The 27,596-nt window shown below is 38.1% G+C and overlaps 1 protein-coding gene across 2 annotated transcripts in view; it reads right to left on the bottom strand.

Moving 5' to 3' along the window:
- Nucleotides 1-570: 570 nt before the first annotated feature.
- Nucleotides 571-27,596, bottom strand: part of LOC124163342 (ADP-ribosylation factor-like protein 5B) — a 103,895-nt gene continuing 76,869 nt past the window's right edge. For both annotated transcript variants that reach the window (XM_046540182.1, XM_046540183.1), the window contains 3 exons: nucleotides 6,431-6,639; nucleotides 3,796-4,031; nucleotides 571-1,632 (listed from right to left, as the gene is read on the bottom strand). In XM_046540182.1, coding sequence (XP_046396138.1) covers nucleotides 1,584-1,632; nucleotides 3,796-4,031; nucleotides 6,431-6,639 — 494 coding nt within the window. In that variant the 3' untranslated portion in view covers nucleotides 571-1,583. The remainder of the gene's footprint in view (nucleotides 1,633-3,795; nucleotides 4,032-6,430; nucleotides 6,640-27,596) is intronic.

The raw sequence follows: 27,596 nt of genomic DNA, 5'->3' as shown, positions 1-27,596 counted from the left end.
GTATGGATGTGTTACTAAAATCATTTCTATTCATTTTTTGCTTTTCTTGGCCAAGCCACCTGTTTGATTAACTAAGGGAAATAGGAAGGATTGATATAACCACATTATAAGTTAAGTTTTGTAATCAGAAGTAAGCATTAAAATTATGCTGAATGAAGAAATATTAGGTACAAAATTGCTACTTTAGCGTCACTTACTATTTCAGAAAAGTATTTAATTCTAACTAAGCATTCTAGTCGAAGAAATACAATCAAAAACCTTTCTCTCCTATCCTCACGTAGCACCTCAATCATTTGTGCATCCTATCCATACTTTATAAATCTAACTTTATCTATTTAACTGACTCTCAAATAATAAAAAATAATTACATTAACTCGAGGTCCAAAAACTTGAAAAGTATATTTCATTAATCTTCCTAGTACATATCAACAAAATACACTTTCCTAAAATGTAACGCTTGGCATTATACCAATCAATTACCTAGTTTATCAAACCTTTTGGTCTTTTGGAGATTCCTTTCTGCATTCCAATATGCAGGTGATAAGCAAATAAATAAGTTACCACATTAAATATTTAAAAATAGATATTTATTTAGTACATTATGTCTAAAAATTTCAACTCGACAGCCAAAATCCATCCTATGGAAAAAATAAAGTCTACTGTATAAAACATTCTGGCAGGTCAGCAAAAGTTCAATATTCATGGAAGTCCATGAGTGACATCTTAAATTTCATCTTACTATGGATTTCAATGTGACACAAATATAAAAATTACGCTGCCAGGGGGGTAAAAAGAATAATTAATAGCCAATATGACAAATAAACGGGATGCACAGGATGATATTAAATGCGGTTAACAATTTTCCAATCACAACCTTTTTTTCAACTAGCAGCTAAAACATGATTCTTTCAAAAGTGGGGGAATGGACACTGGGCATGATAAATTAAACAGCATCATACTCCAACATATAAGTCAAACAGTTGGATAAGCAGTTTTAAAATTATTCAACATTCATATGCCCGATTCTTCTTATGTTCACTTGGTTAAGACATCCCACAGCTTAAGATAGCTGGCACTGATTTGCACATACAAAAACTACAGTTCTGGTGTTACGAGGTATTTGTGCATCATCCAACAATCTCCGCAAGTGACTTGACTGAATTTATTCAACGCATTCCGAGCAATATGGATTCAAAATATTCAAAAACGTACACGCACACAAATGCTTTGACACCTTCATTTGGATAGCACACATTACCTCTCGCAACCTTTCACACTCTGAAGCGACGCAAACAATATTTAAAACACACCACACACTGCCCACACGATTCAATCAAACTTGAGAGAGAGTATTCAGTAACTGTCTAGTTGGCTCTCAATATGAGAGAATCATTTGACAAATTGATGCTCACTAACTTGTCCTCCTTTGATATATTGGCCTCACAAGCTTTCAAGAACATTCACTCTCCTCTCCAAACAGCGGTTGCACGATTAAATTAGCTCAGGCCAAAACCTTGGAAAAGGCTGTCATAATATGAGAAGGAAGTAAATGGTAAAGAAGAGCTCCCCTATCCACTTTGGTGTCATTTCTTTTTCAAATGGCTGCACATCCACTCAAGCCCTTGGTACAACCTGAAAATAAACAAGAAATGTTTTGCGATTACTAATTTGTGTAAAACAAATAGTAATATTGCACTAGGGCTATTTTTTTAGAATAAAATACATAGGTGTTTTGCCTGTGCTCAACCGCACTCCAAAATTATCAAAAGGGAGATTTAAGTAGAACCCTTCAAATACACTCCTCCAAATACAAATGCAAATGCTCCTCCAACAAAATATTTTCTAGCTGATGCCATGGAAGGAAGTAGACAAAAATCATGTACACTCAGTCCACTATATCATATTCTTTTCAAAAAGTACAAAGCAAGCAAACGCATGAGATAGACTAAACATAGAGGGGCAGATTAAATGCCATCTGCTAGGGATGTGAGAGTAGTGCTTTTTGATCTCGCGTCGAGTTGAAAACTACTCGAGAGTATTGAGTCGAGTATGGTATATCCTGGACTAGGTAATACAACAATGCATGCTTCAACATATTGTAATTTTTCAAATCCCCTTGTTAATTTTCTATTCCGATTATTTTGTCATAGTTTGGAAATGAAGTAAAATAAATGTCTCTTAAAAAGCTGCATGAGCAAATTTGAAATGAGTTAACCTCTAGTAATGTAGTCAAATAAATCAATATATATTGACTATACATTGTAACAATTGTAATAGAAACTATACACGTAAATGAATAATAAATTTGATTTTTTCAAATTCTCATGCAGAAAGACCAATTATTCTAAATGCTCAGGCCACAGGTTTTGAAGTCTCCATACTAGAGTATTATTGCCTGTTGCCATGCACTTGAGTGGCTGGACAAGTACTTTTTATGAAAAAATTAAATCAACAATTTTTATAAATCTTGAATCTTCATGGGATTTGAGAGGATGAAGGAAAAATACTATAGAACCTAGCTTTAGCTTAGTCTAAAAAAAAATGTCTATATTTCTCACTTCGTTTAATCAATTTTAGCAATGCTTGTCTCGTAAGTTCAAGAAGGAAACTAAACGCAACAAAGGAAATCATTGTCCTCTAAAACCTAGATTAGAAATAGCAAAGTTCTTGATCCTTGTATCCGTGATATTATGGATTTCCACCAAGTTACGCCCTCTACGATTAACTAGATTAGAAAGTTGCATTTATTCATAGAAATCCTAACAGTTCGTTATCTTACGTATTCTCTTGGCATTTGAGCAAAGAAAGTAGCAGATGAAAGTTATTCAGCACTTATGTCGACTATTATAGTGATTTACTGCTAAGTATACAGCAAGCTGAAACTCCAATGCCAAGGAATTATGACTTACCTACTTTAAAAGAAATTTCATTATATGAGTTTTATGAAAGCCACTCCTGTAGGAAGATTTCTGATTTTACTGGCATTGACATTTGTATTGTTACTCGAATAACTCAAGTCAGTACCAACTACTTGACTTGACTCCAATTTTTGAGGACTCCATCTTCATAACTATTAGGCCAATCACAGAAATAAGAAAAAACATAACAACGTTTGTCCATCTTATCTTTGATAAAGGATTGCTTTATTTTGCGTTTGGTACATGCCCAAATTGGTGAGCATGAACTAAGTGAGGACACAGGAAAGAATGATTGAGTAGGCAGTTTTTCCGCAAGCCTCTTTTTCGTAAAAATAAACTTTTATTTATTCATCTTCATCAACCCAGAAACAGCTCATTTGAGACCTTTTACATTGGGGGAAATAATATGTAACAACTACTATCACACACAGTTAAGTCCCGCCTGGGTAGGGATAACCTATCAAACCTACGACCTTCAGTTTTGCAGCATTGGCAACTTTGGTCCATTAAAAACAATTGCATTAACACCACATTTGAACTTTTGACAATAATAACAAAAAATATTACATTCAAGGTATTAGTAAAATTTATAGGCATTACTTTTAGTACAGATGTGCATACTTGAAAAAAGAGATTTCTTATTTTTTTAATATACCTGGCATGTGAATTTCTGTGCAATTACTTTTTTGGAATGAATTAAAATTTTTTTGTGAGTGCATAGAAGATGTCAGCTCAATAACAGGGTAATTCATCTATCGTTTCTTCTGGGAGTATAGATATGACTAAATGCTGACCAATACGTCAAATCAAAAACAGTGAATGAAGTTAAGTCCAATTTAGTGCAGATTAAAATTCTTTTAAATCATTGTTGACATACCCTTCTCCGGTGAGTGCACAACATGACTGAATTTGCCATCTGTGTCCTTTTATTGATGTTAGGTCCAACTGCCGAGATATTTCCGCGGCTGATAACGAGCCCTTGACATCTTGCTTGTTTGCAAAGATGAGAACAGCTGCTTTAGATAACTCCTCCTGTGCCAGCATACGATATAATTCTTCCCTGGTGACTGACAGTCTTTCCCGATCCGTGGAGTCTACGACAAGAATCACAAACTGAAAGAAAAGGAAGTCAAATCACTGAAGAGGTTTTTATAGTTTATACAATGATAACTTAGAGAATAAATTTTAGAAATATTTTTTCTTAAGTTCAAAGATATTTGACCATAAAGAATTTTTAAAACTGGCAAGTATTCCAAATATTTGAAAGCTTGCCTATTAACTCACTGTAATCATTATTTTTTTTAAATGGACTATATGAAAACAGACTCTACAATCATTTATAATAATTTGAAACACGGAATAATTGGATTATGTATTAATTTATGATATTGAGTCGGCACGCAAATTTCTCTTATAAACACTACAATGATTGTTTTGCTCTTTGTAACTTGGATTTTAGCAGAAGATATAGTGTTTGCAGCATTCTTCAAAAAATTTTATACATTAAGAGATGTGCCAACTTGATACTACATTATTTAATGCTAATTAACCTATGCTAAGCAAATAAAATAAATTAAAGGTGGCTTTTTGTCCATGAACAGTTTAAAATAGGCTGAAATATATTATTATTCCAAAGAGCTGAAAAGAATACGTAGTGAAACTTATAAAAATAAATTTTCAATTGCATGCTAATGTCCATAAAAAGTATATCAATGCAACCTGAACTGAGCAACAGGAAAAGGGAATTATCATATTGCCTATGTGTACCAAACATTCTGGAACTGCCATGACAATAATCACTAGCCGAAAGAAAAGGAAGCCTAGACCAAGCAACTTTGCCATAGGATGAAAATGGTATGCATATTACACTGTCAAAAAGCTTAAACTACTGCCCTTCCTTTTACATTTGAATACAAAAGAGATGATTCGGAGGCAAGAGGGAGAGCAAGATGCAGGAGTGATAGTTCTGCTGGCAAAAGAGTTACAGGATGCTTTAGGTGAAGTGGACAACCAATATGCCATCATGAGAAATCACAAGAAGACCAAAGTTATGTGGTTTCGTAAAACATAGCAACAGATTTGTTAATGACATTGTCTTAGGGGGAAGGAGTGGTAGTTCATTGTTAAGAGAAAAAAGCCTGTGACGTTTGCAATACCTCTTAGCTACAATTCATCTGTAATTATAATGTAAAAGTGCCTATTAGATATTGATTCATTATTTTTCAACATTGTTTATTTATTTTGTGAAACAAAAAATTTCATTGGAGAGCCATTCGAAGATTACTAAATTTTCAGTTATTCCAGATTTTGTGCAAGATGGTCACCGCCACCACTGCATTGCAAGCAAGGAATGTGAATTCTAACGTCAAGTAGATAAATGTACTAGCGCGAATTTGAGCAGCTGGATGAATAGGTCTGAATAAACTATCTGGGCAGCACATTAGACGAGAAAAGGCTATCAGGATATCCGGAAAAGCAAAGACTTAGCAATAAGGCACTGTTGCGTTTATAAGTGGGGAGGATTGCCAAGCAAGAGTGTGAATGGAGGACAATTATGAGCGTAATGATTTGGGGAATAGAAACACGATTGATTGACATTACAATGGGGTGCTATATTGCCATGTGCACTAAGACCAAAGTGTTCCATTGTACTATCCACCAATGAGTGATCAACAGTAGAGCTGGAGGATATAAGGTTGACCACAGGTAAATCTCAGATCTCAGTGGGCTCCAAAAATGGTAAACTCAGGTGTCTGTCCTCATAACAAGTACACACACACAGCAGATAGGAGTGCAAACATGAACTCTTTGTCAGAAAGGAGTCTTTCATTAATGCAGTAAAGAATCAAGAGGATGAATTAAATTGAGAGATCTTTTAGGAAAATAAGGCAGAACTAGACATGGTGGATTAGGAGAGGATGCTTCAACAAGAGATATGTATGGAGTAGACAAGAGGGTACTGGATGGAGTGTGCATAAAGGTGATGCTAAAAACGGTCAGAGATGGATTTGAAGAGGGTGGGAGAGGAAGAGAACAATATTAATAGGTGCAATGAAATGTAATACACCTTATTGTGAATTGAAAGGAGAAATTCAATTTGGGACAGGAACAGGCCTAAATGATTAGCAAAATGCAACATGTTAACCTACTTTTAGCAGTAGAAAACCTTAAATGTACCATTCCGACTGTGAACTGGCCTTTTTGTCCAAACTACAAAATGTAAGATTAGAATTCTGCCAAAATTGTTTTGACAAAAAGGTTATGGTTGCATTTCCATCATACAATGCTATTTCGAAATAATGATTTTAATAAGTCACCCTCCTGCAGGGGGAAAGGGTTTGAAATGTCAGTTAGATTTTTAGCTGATTTGTAACTTATTTTTGCTGAAAAGTGAACTCAAGTGAGGAGGGAGTAGGTCTTACACTGTTTCTTTGAAACAATTTCACCCCAAAAACCATGTGGAACTATAGGAAGTAGCTTCCATGAAATTGAATGATAAGAAATATTCTCACCTCAGTATTACTGTAATAAGTACTCCACGCAGTCCGAAGAGATTGCTGTCCACCAAGATCCCACATGATGAAGTGTGTATTTTTCCAAACTACTTCTTCCACATTTGATCCAATCGTAGGAGAAGTGTGAACAACTTCATTCATTAGGAACTGGTAGAGGATTGTAGTCTTTCCCGCATTGTCCAGACCAACCATCACGATTTTGTGTTCTGCAAGAACAGAAAAGTATTACATAAGCATCAATCATCAAAATCAGCATAACAGTTTCATCAACAGCCAAACATAGTACACCATTCAGCATCACATGATATCGAAAAGCTTTTTTTTAGCATTGAATAAGTTGGATTTTATATACTATTTGAAATTATTGAATGCTATGGACATTCCAAGTAATAACTTCATCTTAATAAAAGATATCCCAGGAAGAGAATAATTTTTTCAATTTAAAAAATCATTCAACCAGTGGCGTGGCCAGGGGGGGTCCGGAACCCCCCCCCCCCCCCCCGAAAATATAAAAGCACAATTATTTTCCTTAATAAAAGGAAACAAATTATTGAAAAATCATGAATTTACAAAGTATTCTTTAAAGAAATGAAGTTTTTTCGATTGTTAAAAGTGTTAAAATTAGTTTAAAACCCATTACTTAGTACCCAATTTTTCAAAAATTTTCCCCTTGGTTTTGGACCCCCCCCCTCCCCCCGAACGTAATTCCTGGCTACGCCACTGCATTCAACATCTGGAAAAAGTTAAGCAAATTGCGACTTCTAGGTTGTGCGACTCATTCACAATCTAAAGATAAAATAATAAGTTTGCAATTGAACAAAACTTATCATGCTGTACTACTTTATTTTGGCAATCAACAGAGACTGGATTTTAACGAAATGTAATAGTTTTTAATATTCCCCATAAATTTAGAACAAATTTTTGAAGGCGACAAAATGAGTTGATGACAACAAAAAGAGGTATGTAATCACATCACTATTCGAGTTCATAAACACTGCACAAGTCACGGTCGGAAGAACTAACACTTCGATCCAATAACCGACGATAAGACCGAGCGTGATTAATATGATACGTGGTTATCTGGCACAAGGTTTTTCCTGAGTCAGCTCTCATTTTTATCGAAAGTTCTTCAAGACATTGATCGGAAATCCGTGAATGCGTGGGGAACAAAGACAAAAAAGTCGGACATTCCAAGGAAGGATATCTCGAGAAATGAGAGAAGCATTTGTTCATTCAGTCTCGGAAGGAAGACATTCAAAGCATTGGAACTCGGAATTATTTCTTCGTTTTTTTACCGTTAAAGAATAATGAAATAAAAAAATCTTAACCAGGAATCGGACTCGAGGCGAAAATGTTATCATATCGGCCGAAGGGTTTTATTTATTTTGAAGCTCTTTCCTCGCGATCCTGGGGTATACGACAGGAGGCATTCAACCGGTCCCCGAGCGAAAGTCACCATTAAATCGATTAAAAATGTCGACCTTTGAGGTTTTTCCGTTAAATGCAGAAAATATTTTCATCACTTTTACCGCCCAGTGTCCACTCCAGTAACCGATGGTATTTTCAGCGTGGATGATACTTTGATGGAAGAACGGTAGGTAATACGACGCTGAACAGGTTTCTGTTCTCGGTTGCGTAAGTGCAAATTTACATAAGGAGCGGTATAACGCGGCTTCCGAGGAAGTTGAGCAATGATTTAAGCCGAGGGAGACGTCCACGCGCTCGGCAAAAGCCGTCGGGAGGACGGAGAGTTGGACGGGAAAACACACATCTCGGAGAGAAAATCATTGAAGGTGAAATAATTCAAGGCGCGACAGGAGCTTAAGGCTTGTGCATAAACTAGTTTACACTACTAAGCTTAGTCACAGTTTCCTGTGATTTTTCAACCAATCCCTGCATTTGTTACAACTGCAGCGCTCTTCCCACTCTATACCCCATTTAGGAATGCAGCCTTGTCTCAGATAATGAAATTTTCGTTTAAAAGTATTTTGCGAATTTTTATTCTTATCTCAAAAAATTTCTTGTCAATGCGCATAGCCAAAAATGTACTCCGGGAGTAAGAAGTCAATATTGTACATTGAAAGGTATGCTGGTAGCATACACTGAGGTTTTGTTTTCAATTTGAACACATCTAAAACCAAACAGTCAATAAAGTCAGCCACACATTTCGCTTGCAAGTAAAATTAATCTTTGGTTTTGGCAGTCAATGTGATACGTAACTATCACGAAAAAACCGAGTGCTAGCGAGGATAGACGACCCTGAGCTAATGGAGATGTATAGTTGATAGTAGATAGTATGTTGCCGCTAGTCATCAAAGACGAACACATTTCGCAGGGAGCTGATCCCCCCGTGGTTACGTGCTTGTTTCTGGCTGCTGCCTTGAAAATTTTCTTACGGATTCACAAATAAACCCGCGCGAAAGTTAATATGTAAGTAATTTGATGGTATGCGAGAAGGAGACGGCGCAAACTTTTGAGAGCAGCATTTTTATGATCGATTCCATAGTGGTCGAGCTGTAACTTAATTTACTCACGTCCATGTAAAAATAAAAAACAATAAATCGAATGAAATCATTGCCGTGACGGCATGTCGTGAAGGCATGTTACGAATGGGTGCAAAACTTTCCTTTCCAAAATTTAATTCCTTGTTTCCATTGATATTTCTCGGTTACGGAATTCTCGATTTAGCCCCAATTCCTCCCGTACATTCCATTGCTGTTTCTTTACCGTAGCTCTTCCAGAGACCTCCACTATTTTTTGTGCTAGACGATATTTCGGCTATTGATGCTTTGATTTGATGATTAAATTTGAACTGATATTCAGTCTGTGTTACCTTACGGGGAGGAAAGAATGTCAGTCACGAATGATATCATGACGTTCGTCTGTTATAGCTACGTGTCGGCTCGGTTCTTGCAGAAGTTCAAAGTAAAAATGACATTGATGTCGCATCGCGATCGCGGGAAGAAGAAAAACGAAGACTTCCTCTTCATCAGAATCCTCTGAGGCCTGAAGATATGTGCCTGGAGATTGTTCTGAGTAAACCATCAATCTACCAATTGCTTTATTATGGTAGTTCTGTTTTCATTTATGATGAGCCAATTAGCAGTGTGCCAATTCCATCGCATCCAAGCAGGAGCTATCAATCAATGTAGCTTAATGAAATACATGGTATTTGGAGGAGGCGACCGACAGCTGATGGCAATTGCGATATGAGGGAAGAGTATGGAAGGATGGGTGGAGAGAAACCCGGCGTCGGAATTAGCCTGCTCTTAACGAAAGACGCCAAGGGGACCACGGCTTAACTTCCCATCCGACGGACGGAGTGTTGCGCTTGAAATTTCCTCCACGCAACACTCAAGCAGGGATTGGGCAGTCTCCGAAAATTTTCTGCCACTGCCGGGATTTGAACCCGAGCCCGCCGGGTGGAAAGCCAACACTCTAGCCACCACACCAGCCCGATCCCATGTAGCTTAATTTTATAGCTTATTCTTTCCCTGCGTATTGGGTAAAATCAGCTGCGTATAAACGTGTTTCACCAACATACTTGCGCATTTCTTAACCTTCTTGTTTCCTTGACAACCCCCTAATATGTTGTTCAACTGACAATGAGTATGTAGTATTCATTCTCAGTGTCAGTGTAACTCAACATTATTATATAGGGACATGTTGTGAGATAAAAATGTTCATTTTCGTTCTTATTTAAAAATAAGTATTTAAACCGTCGCCTGCTGCTTTAAAAATGAGCTTTATACATTAGTCGGTGATTTTATTTTGCATAAAATTCGCAGATAAAAGATATAACATCAATGACGTTTTTAGAAAAATAAAACTGATCTCAGTTACGTCATAACGTGAGAGTTGAGAAAGAAATAATTCCCAGCTCATTTTACTGCCAATCACCACACATGACCAAATGTAAAATGTAACGCGCTAACCCTCTTCTTCACAGTTACTGGCGTAAACTACGGTAACCGTTAGCTATTCTACCTACAAATCCATATCAAGTGCCCAACTTCACTTCAACCGGCCTCATTAAAAATAATCACGAATACAATACAGCTTTATAACCTTTACTTTGAAATGCATCTCCTCCTCAAAATATGCTGTTCTATTTTCCGTCAACTCACAGCCCAGAAATCGAATATCCGATGTCTAGTAACACTTAGCCATGAAAATAAGTAGATTGAAAAAATTCATTTTTTATACTTGAAGAGATTTGTATTCAGGAAACGGAAAATCTACTCAAAGTGACGTACCCACTAGTGTGTTTTCGAATTTTGACTTTTTTCCACTCCCAAGTCATGGCTTGCCAAATAACACGTGGAAGATAACATCAATAGCCCAACAGTACACATTACAAATCAAGCCGTTCAAAGATTTCATCATATTTTACCTCCAAACTTGAGTCGCATTAAGCGGTAACACATTCGGGAGGAAGGTTATTGTCACTTCTTTGTAAAAAAATAGAAACATGCCTATCACAGTGATTAGTGAACGCACCTGTATCTCGCGGTCTTGCACTTTACTCGCGACACCACTATCATTTTTACTTTGAACTTCGGGAAGAACCGAGCCGATACATAATGGTAAAAGATGAACTTCATGACGCCATTCGTCACTGACATTCCTTCCTCCACGAAAGATAACACGGACTGAACATCAGATCATATCTAAACATCAAATCAAAGCATCAATAGTCGATGTGCCGCCTAACACGACTGGTATGAAGAGATCTCATCAAGACCGAAATTATTCGATACTTTCAATAATCGAGATTCCACAAGAGGAACGGATAAAATAATCCATAAGTATCAATAGTTTAAATGTAACAAATACGCATTTCATAACTTGAAATGTTCCGTTAAGGTATTTCAAAGCGATTTGTTATTTACATTAAATTTCGTATCAGAGCGGCATGCAATAAAATCATAATTTTCACGCATGCATCAATGGAGGAGCTACGTATTAATTTATGCACAACTTAACAATGGGTCCAACGCGATAAAAAACACCTTCCATTCAATTGCAAATGACAGCGGGTATTGACGACCACGCGCTGTAATAATAAAATACATAAATCTTCGACCAACGCAAAACTTATTATTTTTTTTTTGACATCTCTCCCCTTTATCGAATTCAAAACTGGACGAAATGCTCAGAATTCCTGTGCGTGACACGCACCCGTTAGCTGCGCATAACGCCTTCCATTCTGATGGCAGCCGTGTTCCAGCGTAGAATTACGCTCCAGAACTTTAAATGCAGGGACCAGAGAGAACATGGCTTTCCTGTTATTTCTCACCTTCACAACACGACGGAACACACAACTCATTCCTGGATATGGAGAAAATATTTACGAATAATTTCTTGCTAAATGCGCTAATTTTAGATCGGTAAACTACCAATGAGGTTTAGTGAGGACTTTAGGCACAGCAATAGGCAAAACGCGGAATGTGCGATAGTGGCTATTGCATTGGGTTATTGCGCAGTCGAGGGTTCAAGTAAATTTAGGAAAATCTGAAATTTGTGAGATTTTTGTAAAAGTTGACATGTGGTTTTATTAGAGGCTAAAATAGGGAAAACGCAATTCTCTCATGAAAATTTGCCAATTTTAATTCAAGACCAACTACTAGTAGAAAACTATGAAAAAAGGTTTAAAAAGATGTTTAATTTTTTCTCCTATGTATGTACACTCAAAGTATGCATGTACAAACGTTTCTATCACTCAATACGCCAACGTTTCTATGAAATTCCGACCATGATTTCAATACAAGGATGACGGAGTTAAGCATCAACAGTGAATTTCTGAATCGGTTGATAACTAACGGCAAATTCTCTTATTTCTGGCTACATCATCCTTAAAGTTTCACCGTAAAAAGAGGTAAATTTAATCTTCATTTAAATTAAAAATACTCACTCTCCCAATTTATGGAGATAAAATGACGCGCTTTCCATGCTTCACTTTTGAAAATGTTTAGGCAAATAATCCACATCTTTATCTACTAAGTCGTGTCCACTTGCCAGTAAATAGTAAAAAAATATGCAAATTTCGTACAAGCAAAAAACAGATACAAGATGCGTTATGGCGTAAGAATAGGTAATGATTAGGGTTAGATCATGGAACCTCACCATACAAGGAAAACTCCTCGACTAGAAATCACGAGGAATTGTTAGCAAATCAATTCTGTAGCTGAAGTCAAAATGCAAGAGTTGAATAAAAATGATGCTCAAATCAAAACAAACTGTAGAAAGACGAGAAAATTGTAAAATAGGCCATCGTATATTCTGCATTTTGCTGAGATTTTGGATCGAGACCTTATTAAGATATTTTATATTTATCTATTATTTAAGATTGAAATCGCAAGTGTAAGCAATGTTAAAACAACATGGAGCTAAAATCGTTGACACGTATAAACAAAGACATTAAAAGGAGCCGGAAAAAGACGATCTCTTCTCGCAACGGACGAAGTCAATGACTGCGCTGCGTCCATCAACGCAACTCCGCAGTGTATACTGCTGGGAAAGCGGAAATTGTACGAAAAAAATTGTAAAAAAGGCTAAGCTGAAATAGCTTGGTGTCCTGGAAAAATACACAGGAGCTAAAATGCACAAATCGGGGCTGAATAATACAATACACGAGGTGCCTTAGCATAGCAAATACATGTATCACTAGCTAGGCTCTTATGTGACTCGCTAGATGCAGGAACGCATCATGTCCAAGTTGGACGATTTGTCTTTTTTTTTCTTTAACGAGTTGCTAGGTGCCCAACGTTTCCTGCTAAAAGGAAACATGGCATACTAATAACACCGAGCTTAAGACTTAAAGAAAAAAAAGAAAAATCGTCCAACTTGGATATGATGCTTTTCTGCAGTTAGCGATTCATATTTCAATAGTGATACAAGATCACAATGGACTGCCTCTTCTTTAATCAAATTTTCAGGGCACAAGAATATTAAATCATCTCTGTAAAACTCTTAATTAAATGTTTTTTATAATTAAAATGTCACAAGGTTCAAGGTTATGCTTTGGAATTTTAAAGATAACTTTAAAAATTTATGCTTTGGAATGCATCAAAATTTTAAAGATAGGTAATGTTAAATAGAATTAATCACCTTATTTCAACAGCATTCATGATAACATCTTACGAAAAATTTTTTTCATCAACGTGATTTCTTATGTTTTTGATGCCTAGGTACCTCTACTCCTCCTTCCTGCTGCCACGGTAAAATTTCTTAAAAGGTTTTTTTTTATGATTAAAAAGTCACAAGACTTTATAAGATTATTTGATACTTATGAAATATGGGAGACCTAGACAAAAAAATTAGCTCTTTTGCTTTATTCGACCATATGACGTATTTTGGTGCAGTAATGTGTTCATTCCCTAAAATAAAGGGAATTATTAAACGTGGGAAAAAGAATTCTCTTAAAATATTCTGAAACGCGTACTTTCCAGGCAGTAATAAATAAATATAAAATACGACACCTCATTAATTACCCGTACCACGCTAAAATACTCGGCAAAATCGCCTATCCAAGCAAATGACCTAAAAAATGGGAGACTCCAGTGCGTAGTGATGACTCAGACCGGGAATTTTCAAACGCTTCCGTCGGGAAGATGAATTTATGGATCCAAGGGAATCCCTCGTAGATGAGAAAGAGGAAGAGGGAGGGGGTGAGGGCTGCAGCGAACGCTGTTCCGCCTAGCTAGACCGAGATCCAGGAGTCTGCTCTCACACGAGGAGAAAAATTGGCACACCCCAGCCACTCACGGCGGAGCGAAATGTATGGCGCGAAAATTGCCCCTGCTCCTCTCTCGCGGATTCTCTCCTCGGCGTAAAATTTCCCCACCCACCAAAAGATGCGTTTCGACGAATAAAAATTTTTGCCGCGCAATTTTCCGTCCCCCGGCGGCACGAAATTGGAAAGCTCTCCGATGCAGATGAGGATATGAATGGAGAAAGCAAGCTGAGAGCGCAGAAACAAACGAAGCGTTAAATGTATGGAATGGGATCATGGGATGACGCCCAGAAAAAAAATATATAAATGCATATCCACGTGAGGCAACAGAAATTTTCCTAATTCGGGGAAATGATAAAATATTGAAAAGAAAGAAAAGAGAATTTGCGCAAGAAAAAAAATTTAAATGGATAGAAAAATTACAATGAAAAGAAGTTACAAAAATAATATTTTAACCGATATAACGAGGAACTCCAAAGGCGGAAATTGAATCATTCGGTCTCTCCACGTGATGACGACCTTTAAAATTTGAAATGTGACTGAATTTTGGCACAAGAAAATACAATTAAAATAGTCAATTGGTCATGAATAATTAATGAAAAACTGCGTCGCACAAATTTTGCGGTAAACAGATTTGACATTTACCATTTATGATTAATGATGTTCAGATGTGCTATTCAAGAAGAATACTCCAATTTTCCATGCGTACCGCTTAAAAATTACATCTTGCAGAGACTGCATGATTCTATGAAAAAATCCAAAATAGGGTCATATGTCTTGCAGGTTATACTTGACTACATTTATAAATCGACACTTTCCAACCTGTCTGAGCTCACTGTTACGCTATTCATATTTAGAAATTTTGAGTTCACTTACTTAATATACTAATAAAAAAAATTAGGATAGGTATTAGAAGCATGAGAAGCCTACATTTCATTTTTTTTGCAATTTGGCTTCGTACTGCTAAAAAAGTTATTGGCAATGGATGCAAAAAATACTATTTTTTAAGTTCGATAGTAATAAAATTACAAAGAAAGGCAAGGATAATTTTAAATGGGTTGTGGTTGAACCGTTTCATTAATGAAAGGCAATGTTATGTAATATGCATTCAAGTGAAGGCACAATTATCACGAAATAAAAATACTTGCAAAAGTTCATTAATTTCTTATCATGAGACTGAAAGCTGAAAGAGGACCAAAAATCTGAAGACCAGCAGAAAAGCTAGTCCGTATTTTTCGGTTATAATAAGTCTATAAGTGATTAAGAGGATTAGTCACATTGATACGATTGACCATGCCATATTTCCCTTTTCTAAAGACGAAAGAATTAAAATAAGCTTCCAAGTCCAAAAATGATGCATTATAAATATCCCGCATATCTTCAAACATGTGCATTAGGGAATGACCATAAAATATTATATTTTTCGAATTTTGACCCTCCCCCCCTAAATTGCATTTGAGCGAGGGTCAGGGGTTCACGTAGAGGTCTCAACTTTTTCAGGCCTTATTTTTTATCGGTCCCACAACTTTTTTTCATTGGGCCAGATGGATTTGAAAAAAAATCGATTTTTGCGATCCGCCCTAATGTGCATCTCTCCTATAATCCCTCTTGATAAATTCCTCATAAATTCATTTTGCTAACTCTAACTCCCAGCATTTTTAATCGCGTCAGATAATTTAAATTTATATTTTTACTCGTAATACCTATCTTTCTAGATAGGCTCGTGGTCGGTGGGGGTTGGGGGATTGATTCCCTCTCCCCCCCCCCCCGAATCGGCGACTGGCCGCGGCCGTTTACTACAGCCGTTTCGGTAAAAGCCAATGATGACTTTAAATTTCAGCACTATGCGAACGAAATTCATAGCAGGTAGCATAACACGTTGACTGTCACGCCTGTCATCGGCAATGTGACCGGCAATGAAATTTGCCGCCTCGCCATGCCGGTCATCGTGACCAGCAACAGAAGACAAGGGCATTTCTTATCCTATGGCTTACCGCGAGAGATTATTCTGGCATGGACCGCGACTGATTTGGTCATTACGACTAAATTACCTCAAAATAGAATGAAATCCATTTTAGATTTATCATAGTGATCTCTGTCTACGAGACATGAATTAAACATACTAAACTGATGAAAAAACACCGTTACGGTTTACGCGTTAATTTGTGACGGAGCGATGCGTGATATTTGCCGACAAATTAGCCAAAAAAGTCTTTCTCCACCTCTGAGAAAAATTTTGGAAACGTGCCAGGTTCTAGCACACGGATGGTTTACGCCACGATATAATTATTTATGTGGGCTATTTCCGATAATTCTCCTCCAGGTGTGACCAGCGGTAATCATTTATCCAGACATCAGAAACGCCAACGAGACATGAAAAGCATAAGTGACCGGTTTCTTCAATCCTTTCATCCCAGCAATTCCTCACTCGATCAACGACCGTCTTTCCAACGAGAGACATAAAAAAAAAGAAGGGAAAAATGTAGAAGAACCACTTCATTCCAGTTTCCGAACGGCCGTTTCCGCGAAAGATTTCGCAGCTCTGAAAAGGGCTTCGCGGCCTCTTCAGACGCCAGGCGCAATTCGGATGAAATAAAAGAATCCGGCCCTCGGAAAGATGTCTCTAGGGGTGCATTCGAAAGAAAAGGAGTCCATATGAGAACGAGCTCTTAAAGGGATGGCCATTCATCGAAGTGCTCGCGAGATTGTGGCTTTAAAATACCCCCGTCGACACGAAAAAAAGACGTGCAAGTCTTAAAGGCAATTTTACGCAAGGAATTCCAATTCGCGGTCGAATGCGTGGAAAGATATGCATTTGGTAACTCCCTCATATTTCCAGGTTTTCTAAAAAAAATTTTATTTTTCCAAGACTGATTTTTTACTATTTAATTATAACTTTGTCTGAAATATTTTTTCAGACAATTTAACTTTATACTTATTTTTAAAGTAGAATATTTGGTGGAAAATAGTCAAAGCAGCATGATGCAAAGCTTTGACTTTGTTTGAGAGAAAACAAAATATCACTCTCTTAGATTTAAATAATGCCATGTTGGTTCTCAGGAACAAGGTGGGTAAAATAAGGGTAGTAAAATAAAGAAGAGACAACTCCACAGAGTTCATAAATTCCCAAAGCATTGTACTCCCTAACAGAGGGAAAGCTAAAAAAAACGTGCAACGCAAGTGAAATTTGACTTACCAACTTGGCGATGGCGACATGTTCTTTACGCCGCTAATTTAACGACTATGACTTATAATAACATAATGCACCTACTTTCGCTGATTATTACATGAATATAGAATGCAACATCACAAGGGCAATTTCACTTAGCTGCTACCCGGAAAAGGCACTCTTGCGGTTATAAATAATAACTTCAGCGTAGAAAGTACATCGTGATAGTTAATTCCGGAGTTATCTCGATATTTCCCTGAAATTTTCAGTGAAAACAAAATCCCCGGAGACATTTCCGTTATTCCAGGTTTTTTTTCCAGAAGCATGATCAACTGCCATATTTTTAATATTCAACTCTCTTCTAAATATTATGTGCTGCCATGAACTTGTGGAAAAATGAACAGCACGAATAATAAGCTATAAAAAGAAATACTAGTTAAAAATACGCACGCCGATTATATGCACGTTAACAATCGCCCTCGGAGACAAAGGTAGACGTTTTTTAATAGTGATTTTATCCCTATAATGCAACGCGATTAATATGCCAATTGAGTGACAACCAAATTCCGCCATGTAAAATCATACAGAGGTGGTCATGACATGTCAAAAATCATTCCATCGATCCACTATGTATACATATGAAAAGAATACCCCTCTCCGACCGAGCAATTCACTACAAATTCTAAATGAGTTTGTCCATCTCGTTCACAAATACTTCTGCGCGTTGATCATTTAATAATTCTTTAAGTTATAACATTCCAGTCAGATATATCGTCTCCAGGATCATCTTCGCGATATCAATAGATTTGAGAACAATTATTACCGCTCATAATTAAAGCTCATATAATCGATACATAGGACGATGCGACCGTCAAATTTTATATCCGTTATATTCCTTAAAAAAGGAGGAAAAATTATAACGAAAAATAGGGTTTTGGATGAGAATAGGATAGTTACGAAAAATGCCTGGGACCACGTATGAAGTAGGACAACGGAAAATATTCATAATAGAGAAGTCAGGTATAAAAACAAACATACAGACATAATACGCTAGATGAAGCTCAAGTGACTAGGAATATACTCTAATGGTGTATACATAAAAGGTGTGATACATAATAAATAAGTTGCAGCATTAGAGTCTTGAAGGAAGAAAAACTCAGGGTAGACAACATGTGAAATGGTGGGTAATGAAGGCAGGTATTGAAAAAGTTTTATTGAATAGCAACAGAGAGGCAGAAGATAAAGAAGAGTGAGAATATTTTTATGCCGATGAATATCGCCCAATATATCGCCCAGTCTCTCCCCCTGATAAAGCAAATAAATTTTAAAAAATAAGCTCCTTCTCAACCGTTTTCTGTTAAAATTACAAATATAGCGCGCTTAGATTTCCTATTTTCACAATGAACACCATCGAAATGATATCATTTTCAGTTATAAGTCGCGCTGCGGTGGACAATTGCAGGGATTTATAAACGACGTAAATTAGGTCGGACAAGGCGTTAACTTCACCCATAAGAATTTGACAAAAATTAAAATATTCTGCTTTATGGGAGGACTACCTCAAATGCCTTCAGCGTAGCAGAACATTCCTCTCCTGACCGCGCAAACTGAGTTCGCTCCTTCGAACTGCTTCGCGAGATGCCGACGGGGAAAAAAGGTCTCCGGACACGTATTCGGATTAACGTTCCAGTGAACTCTCACGAGATTCTCGTGCTTGTACGAAGATGACCGATAAAAAGATCCGGGGACACGATCCCGCGCTCAGCGATTGAACGACTGAGACTCTGAGGGAGAAAAGTAAGAATTTATGAGGGGAAGGTGAGCCATTCGCAGTGGCAAGCTTCACGCCATAAAACCCACGTGGCCCACTTAAGTGAAAAGTGTGCAAATAGAGATGGTGGTTGCTGTTGGTTTCGGCGTTACATGGGTACCGTACCCTGACGCAGTCTGACCTCCTTGCCGAGTCCTTACACCATTTTTGATAACTCCGACCCTTCCCCTGATCAATTCAGGCTTAGCTGAATGGCAAGAAAGCATTTGGAAGACTTTATTCTTCTCATGAGTTTAAATTTTCATTTGATGAATTCAACCTTATCAGGAGAGATTTGGTGGAACCTCGCGATGCACAGAAATACAAAAGGCTATCGTATGTGTCCACTTTAATTTATTTGACTGTAACTCTATTTATTTATCTTCAACGCCCCGAAAACAGTGCATTTAAGGCCTTTCCAACGGGAGAGTCTAACAGACGACAACGTATGACGACCATACACACCTACGTGCTGTATTGAGGCAACTCACCCAGGCGGAACTCGAACCCGCGGCTTCGGTTCGGCAGGCGAGGACTTTACCCCGCCACCGCCGACGACGGCGTACTTATAGTTTAGTGGACAAACGAAAACATTTTGTAGTTTTTCATTTGGATTCAATTTCAACTTTTCCTTTAAAAAATACAGAACCAAAACGGCAATGCATTTTGATTCTTAGCATTAACTGGCGACTCGAATGAGCCTAAATAGCATATTCTATATAGCATAGCCTATATTCTCAGCAGGAATTAGCATGAAGATTTGGGCATCGAATTATATTGAAATTACTAATTTGAATAATGATAAATTGATTACGCTGGAAAATATTTTTAATTAAAAAAACACCACAGGCTAAGTTTATTACCACAAAGAAATGGAAGCCTTTATTATTTTCTTTTCCAATTTTAATTTTGTCGGCCAGTCACCAGCTACAGGACGACACTTATGGGGATTTATGATGTCACATATGAATGACATTACGAGTGGGTTACCTGTACAACAATCCGTGCCTCTGCAGTGGGATGCAATCCCTAATCCCCAGCAGCCATTTAGTTTTAGTCTGAGGAGAATCTGAACGTGCAACAGAGCTTGATGATAGGAGGTCAGACCGGTGAAGAAATTGCTCGGAACGCTTCCCAATAGCAGGAAGCTTTAAAAGCAGCAGCCGTGAGAAACCGATATTGAGAACCCCAAGGCGGCCAAGGGAGGGAGCAACAGCTTGCCGGTCGCGGGATCGACGCGAAACTTATTTTTTGAAGCGCTGACAAGGATGGCGTTGACAACAAGGTACGAAGAACACAGCCAGGCAGCTGTCGCCTCCTCTCGCGATCCGAGACTCACCAGCCGATCGACTCCCCGAGGCAAGAAGAGAAGCGGCGTCGATTTGATAAAGGATTTTATTTTGCCGCTTCCGAGCGGCACGAAGACAGGAAGAAATGCCAATAAGGAGCATATCACCTGCTTCGCAAACGGCTACTCACTGCACGGGGTGTTGAAACGACAGTTTTTCAATTATGGAAACGAGAAATTTTATGTCACTCCGATTTCGAAGAAGATTTTATTGTGTTTCGGGATAGATGTGACGGTTATAACCTGGCAAAATTCCAGATATGAGAGAGCGATAAAAATTACTGCAAAATGGGTGATATTGCATGCGGAGCAAAAATGCCGTTACCCGTTTGGTATTTGTCGTAAAAATGGGTTGAAAATAAAAGATGAATTTTATATAAGAATCAAATACATGGTAAAACCCGAACGTAAAGTGATTGAATCCATACTTCGTACCCTATTTTATGCTAATATTATACACAGAAAAAAATAATTCCAATTCCGACAAAAGAATGTTATTATCTTTTAGTGTGACAGGTTGCCAACACATGATCCTCTTTGAGCAAGAATAACTGCAATGAATCATGTGATTGCTTGATCAGAGGAGGTCCCAAATGACTACATTACTTTTTATGCGCAGTAAATCCACAAAAATGACGGTAAACGGTCGCGAAGGATTAAGGAAGATCTTTCCCCGTCCATGTTCAATTAAAGAGAGCTTGTTGGTGATCTAGTTTAATGACTTCAAGGGATTCCCAAAAAATAATTTACACAAAAAATGGTTTCCGTTGTTCGAAATACGGGATAATGCATAGAGGTAGTAGCACTGAATACCTCCGAGTGAAAGCTAATTCATGCAATATTCATGAGAGAAGGCGACAGATCGCCGACCGCAACCACGAATAGCAAATACATGGTTTGCTAGTCCAAAAACATGACGACCCTGGGTGAAAGCAGATACAGTAAAGGAACTCCTCCGATCCCTTATCATTATTATTCGGGCGGGGATCTCCACAAAATACGAAAGGCTCGACCGAATTTGTATTGAGAGGAACGAAAAATAGCCGCACGGCCAGGATAAATGTGGGTTGCGACACCATTTCGACCCCCACCGCACGAGGAAGCGCAAATCCACTTCGTAAAGATGCACATAAAACGAATTTCATTAAAAGCTCACAAAAGAGAACCGTTTCAGCCTAAATATCGTTGTACTTTATTGGAACGTTATTGATAAATTAAAAGTTACTAGCAATTTTCCACAAGTGTTCTTTAACATCATAAACAAATCATACAATCAAATTAAACATTTCATCAATCAGAACATGGCAAAACACAATTACTTAAATTATAGTTGAAAGCAGGGGGGCAGCTAGGAATTAAGGCTAGGGGGGGGGGGTTTAGGTGCAACTAATATCGGGGTGTGTGGGGGTATGGAATACCCACCAGGATAAGTGGTATGTGCGATATGAATAAATTGCGGAATTTTAAGATAAGTGGTTGAAAATGGTGAGTTTAACGGCTTTCTGAGGGATATTTTATTAATCCTTACACTAATCTATTATTAATATCAATCCAATTAAGTAAAATGGAATAAACTTAAAAATTTCTATGAGCTCTGGGGGTTTAGGCTGAGTGGGGGTTTATCCCCAAAAACTCCCTCTCGCTGCGCCACTGGTTGAAAGTAAGAAATAAACTTACGATTCTCCAAGATTAAACACATGAAAAATGAATACACAGATTCCGTTAAAAAAAACGAAATCCACTGATTACGCATTTAGACAAAACATTTTTCAATTATCATGTATGTAGACGTCAACTACCAGCAGTCAGCATATTCCAAAAAGACAAAAATAGGTAAATAAACTGTTGTTTTACGGGTTCGGCTGCGAGATAAGCTAGTCTTAACTAATAACCATCTATCCTCAAATAACACAAATTTTTTGTTTTATACAATGTCAAAGTTGGACATATTTTTGACCAACTCTGAAAATGCACTCCTCACACGAAAGTTGCCGGACTTCAAGGGGGGAGATTCATTCTACTTTGCATGCACAATGGATGCGTAGCGCTTACTGCTGATATTGCTACATACAGTAGCTTAAAGGCCGATCAGTGAGAGCTTAACAAGACACAGTACTCCCACGTGGACCCAAGCCAGCATTAGCCCGTATCGCGAATCTAAAAATTATTCTTACTCAGCTATAAAATATTTTATATATGGCATATGCTGACAAATATGTACTCTACATGCCGTGAAATTTTCATGACAATGGCGCAAGTGTTAAACGAGTATTACGTGACGAAAATAGACTAAATCAACCCGTCGCCAGAGAGTTATGAGTCCACTTACGCGTATCTTTCGCACGACCGGTCGCTTTTGGTGACGGATAAATAGCATTTAACTTTTGTTATGATAATTTAAGTACACCGGGAATAAACACGTTGATAACTTTACAACGTCACCCGCAATGCAGTAATTATGCGAAAATTTCGGAGATAAAATTCAGTTCAAATTAGTCAACCGCTTATGTTCGTGTTCTAAGTTCGGCTTTGCTCTCCGGTTGTGGCGCAGTGCTCACGACTTGGACTGCAAGTCGCATACTATGCTCAGCAGTCTAGACCATCTTGTCCGGCAAAGTCCACAAATTTCCGCAGGGAAAAAGGCGCATCGGTAGCATAACTGGCTAAAGTACTCAACCACGTAATCGGGGGATCCGGGTTCCCGGTCAAAGCAAATGCTTTTTCTCTCAGTCGAATTTTCGCAATGTTTATGCTACCATCTTGAAATTTGCACGGAAAGCAAAGTTCAATTCTATTCAGCAATTTCCTACATCTCATATATTTTTAAAAAAATACATCAAAGAAAATAATTAAAGGGTAAAATTATATAATTTGAGGCTCAGGCGAAAGTTCAAAACGGTCTACTATATACACTCTGAAAATATCAACATGATAGCTAAAGTTTTAAGAATATACTTCGTCGGCAAAACAAGACCAGGCGATGGTGATGTGTGTACCCTCTAAAAATAACTGCATGCTAACGTACACCACAAAAAGTAATTGAATTGCGTCATATCTTTAAATGCCAACTCTTCCCTATTCCGACACCATATAAGTGAGTCGCACGGTAATACAAGAGGAAGATTTTTCAAAACGAAAACTAAAAGGAAACCTCAAATCCTTTAAGGGTGCTACGTAAACGAAAATGAATATGGGGCACGAAGGAAAGTGAACAACTACACAACACAGGGATGAGCAACTGGATTTGACGTTTTCCTCAAGACTGCGGTCCCGTTTCCCTCGACTGCTCGAGAAAAACGCCGTGCATTATGGTAATCGTGAGACAACAAGCTTCCTCTCCTGGAATTGGGCCAAAAATGCACTGGGGAAGGAAGCCTGCATGAGGAGCGCCCTGGGAACTGGAGGCGGAAGCCTCGGCGACCAATAATGCAAAGAAGACGCTCGTCAAATTGCATCGCAAAAGGAACGTCACAGCACGACAACGCCTCAATTTTTAAATGAAGCGAAATATTGCTCAGGTCGATAAATTAGTTTGAGCATGCGATCGAGATAAAAATAACGACAAAATGCATGTCATGAATGCTCTGTAAAACGAGGGACCAAGAAAAAATATCTATACGTCTATGTGTAGCTATTAAAACTTGTAACGGTCCATATGCTGTCCATTGATAAAACATTTGGTCAAACCCGCTTCTTGTGGCTTAAAAGATAACGTTTCCTCCAATCTACCGGGACTCTTCAGGACTAGTGTGATTGAACATTGGTTTTACACAGAACCAGTGGCGCCGACTCCATGGGGTCTGAGGGGGCCCGAGCTCCCTCAAAAATTCGTTTTAGGTGCGAGGAAAAAATGTGTCAGGCTTGTCGATTTTCCCCGGAGTGTCTAGATATCGAGTATCGAGTTATCAGGGTTCTAATGTTGATCATATGAAAAATATATTCTAAAATGCTTAAAAAAACTTCAAACTCACTACTTATAAAATTTCCCGGGCCAAGATCCCCGGTTTGGGCCCCCCCAATATTTTTTGTTAGTCGGCATCTCTGCACAGAACAGAAGATAGAACTTCAGCAAAACCATAAAAGAAAGATAGTTTCCTTTGACAAATAAAATGTTCACAGACGGGTAAGTTGGCACGGATAATTTTCTATGCACTAGTAGAGATCAAAATAAAACTTAAAAATATCATTTCTGGCTGTATCTATATTAAATATGAACATGTGATGGTTGATATCCATCTCCGTCCAAAACATTAGTAATGCCGAGAAAAAGTAGGGTAGATGAGCGAGGTATAAACGAGGAAAAAAATGCATGATACATGATTTTTTGTAAAATGAGGGTTCAAAACATCTATGGAGATGTTTTCTACATTTTTCTGTTCACAATTGCGGGCAAGAATTCATTTAAAATCAAACCAGTTACTACCAAAATATATTTTCCGACAGGAATGCATTGAAGGGGAAATGCTGAGGAAAGCTACAACAGTTCCCATGATTGATTCTTTGGAGAAAGAACTTTAATGACGGGCAACTCTGCATTGTTGATTTGCTATGCGTTACGAGAGATCAATAAAGAATACTTTTTTTTGGCTCAAATTCAATGTGAGTCAAAACGTAAGCCGATATATTTCTCTTCGGAAAAAATTACAGAACAGACAAATAAATAATTATGATGTGCAAAAAAGCAGTTTCAACGACCTGAGCTCCACATGGGGATATCCCTCTTCACCGCAGTCAACGAGATAACGATTATTTTCATCTGGAGCCATATCTACGATGGTAAGTAACTTATGCGCAATCTGTCACAAATCCCACCTTTATCGTCTTCGTACATACCTTTCCACCTAACTAATGCATTTTCCTTGTCATCTCGTTTCCTTCCCTAATGCCGCCTCCTCAACCACACTGTCAACACTTTGGATATGACGTTAGCTTACCAAAGAGTGCCTTTCATCAGGGATGGCAAGTGAAACGAAATGAAAATGTTCCGTTTCGACCCACAGGGAAACGAAAATACGCGGCCTAGGGTTAGTTACGTTCCCGCACGAAATAAAAATCCCAAGGAGTTTAGTATCGACCCGGGACGAAACTTTATCCCCAGGAACGAAACTAAATTAATCGAAAATCCGCTGTTCGTAGTTAAGTTTCGATACCAGAAGTTGAGTGGAGGGGGATAAGAGGGAATAGTTTCGACCCATTACGTCTGACATGCGTGTACAGAGGTTAAAATATGGAGCTTAAAAATCGAATGTCCAGTTTGCGTTCACCGTTCTCCTGTTAGTGGTGAAAATATGAGTGCCCTATGCATCTAATGGCGGTAAGCCGAACCTCTACTTCATTCAACCATTCTTCGCACTCAGTGTGTGGGTCGAAACTAAACTGTTCGAAATGTGGTCCCTCCGGAGCGAAACATTATCTGCGTTTCCTTTCGACCCTGAGTTTAGCTCCGCGGATTTCGTTTCTACATTTTGCTCCCGGGAACGAAACTATAGAAATTTTACTGGTTTTGACTATTGTTTAGTTTTGATTGCTATCCCTGCCTTTCATCTAGATACAGTTACTGAGCCTCCAAATTTTGGAGCCACGAAAATGATGCAATTGTGGAAATCAGGAACTGGAATACTTCCACTACCATTAAGTCAAAACTCACCGAAGATGAGACGTGGCAATATAAAAATGTGGACATTCTGCCACGTCCAATTTTCACGGAGGACGGCTTCCGTGAACCACGCATTTGCTCAGATGCCCTTTCCTTATCACTGGCTCTAAAGGGTGGCATGGACCAGTTGTCTACACCGGCTGCTACCTTCATGCTATCACTTCTGCATCAATGACAAGGTAAGTTTTAGAAGAGGTCTAATGACCTACGGAAACCATTCCGTGGAAATGAAAAAAATCTAAGCGCCAAAAAAATTTTATGCCACCCAAAGAATTATTCACCTTACGTAAAGGGGAAACTTTTCGCGAGCGTAATGTGACACACTTGAAAGAACTTGGGCGAAAGTTACCCACAAGCGAAAAAAGATCATGAGGAAACCTGGAAACCCCATTGATCCAACCTTTCGAAAAACATACCTACGCAAGTGTCCTTTGGAAAAACGATTGTATACTTTTTTGGCAAGAACTAGCGGATCAACTTTCGGCTCCTTGCGATGCTGGTTCACGAGACAGATTTCTGAGCAACATAATACGGCGAGTGTTCAGGACATAGTCAATTTTTTTTTTTACACCACATCACAGAGGTGGCTGAACGGCAATGATACGGAGTAAAATTCCGCATACCGGGAGTTTCCTTCGAGTTTTGTCGTAATTATTCAAAATGGGGGAAAATTCGACTTCTGGGTACATTCCAGCACTTGAACGGCGACGCAGTTAGGGGTTTCTAAGGGACATAGACCTTTAATGAGAGCGAGTAATTTATATAAAATTGCCTATTCCATTTTAATGCCGAAAAGAAGGACGTAGCACCAGCTAGGCTCTTACGCTAATATCTATAACAAGGTAATAACTGGCAAGGTGGAAAGAAAGATAAAAGTGAAAGTCCGCACAACCCTAACAAAAAACGTGGGAAACAGAGAATAGGACGACGGGCGGAAAAGAGTCACATGTAAGTTATTTTGAGTTGCTATAAATGCACTATGCATTGACAGTCTTGCTATACGTGTACCATTTTATTAATATAAAATTAAAAATAATTACTTGGTGTTTCAGAGGGTTTTCGAGGCCCTGAAAAAATACCAATAAATTTCCTGGGTTCTTTCGCTATCTTGATTACAATACATTACAATCAGCGCCTTCGGGTCAATGTCACGAAATACGTACGGTTTAGATACCTGAAATATTAAAGAAACTGTCGTCGAAAAAAATAAAATACGCAAGACAAAATCCGGAAATGAAGAGAGGTTTAGTATTAAAAATCAGAATGCGACGCCCATACCACGGAACTAGAAATTTTCACGAACATAATTTTCTTCCCCGATCAAAATAATTCAATTTATGGAGTAACCCGAGTCTTTTCACAAAATAGAAAAATAAACTTTCTGTGGCGCGAAATTTCCGCGGAAAGGAGCAATTTTCTTTCCCGATCGTAACGGCACTTTTGCT

Source organism: Ischnura elegans, chromosome 8 (genome assembly GCF_921293095.1).
Source record: "Ischnura elegans chromosome 8, ioIscEleg1.1, whole genome shotgun sequence".
NCBI lineage: Eukaryota > Metazoa > Arthropoda > Insecta > Odonata > Coenagrionidae > Ischnura > Ischnura elegans.
The sequence above is the reverse complement of the archived record's forward strand: the minus strand, read 5'-3'. Positions and strand labels throughout refer to the sequence as shown.